We start from the raw sequence: 285 nt of genomic DNA on the forward strand, positions 1-285 counted from the left end.
TGAGGCCTGAATGTACAATATTCAGTCTATTTGTGAGAGTGAATAAGGAAAAACTTGCCAGCTGTTGTTTATAGCATCTCCCGTTGCATAATACTTTTAAAGATTCAGTATTTTCTTTCACATCTTGTTTCTCTGGGTCGCTTAGCCTCTCCTCTCCTCTACCACCTTTCTTACCTGGTTCACTTCTTTCATTTCACCCTCCTGTGGAATCATCCGTTCTCCTTCTTAACACATGTCTCAAGATCCTTTTCCTTCATAATTCCTCCGACACATACATATGTACAT

The 285-nt window shown here is 39.6% G+C and overlaps 1 protein-coding gene across 1 annotated transcript in view; it reads right to left on the bottom strand.

Moving 5' to 3' along the window:
• LOC119594868 (fibril-forming collagen alpha chain-like) overlaps window positions 1-213 on the bottom strand; it is a 7662-nt gene extending 7449 nt beyond the window's left edge. Inside the window, exon 1 of the mRNA XM_037943947.1 lies at window positions 175-213. Within this exon, the coding sequence (XP_037799875.1) occupies window positions 175-213 (39 nt within the window). The remainder of the gene's footprint in view (window positions 1-174) is intronic.
• Window positions 214-285: the final 72 nt, after the last annotated feature.

The sequence above is a fragment of the Penaeus monodon genome, chromosome 34 (assembly GCF_015228065.2).
Source record: "Penaeus monodon isolate SGIC_2016 chromosome 34, NSTDA_Pmon_1, whole genome shotgun sequence".
In the NCBI taxonomy this organism is placed as follows: Eukaryota; Metazoa; Arthropoda; class Malacostraca; order Decapoda; family Penaeidae; genus Penaeus; species Penaeus monodon.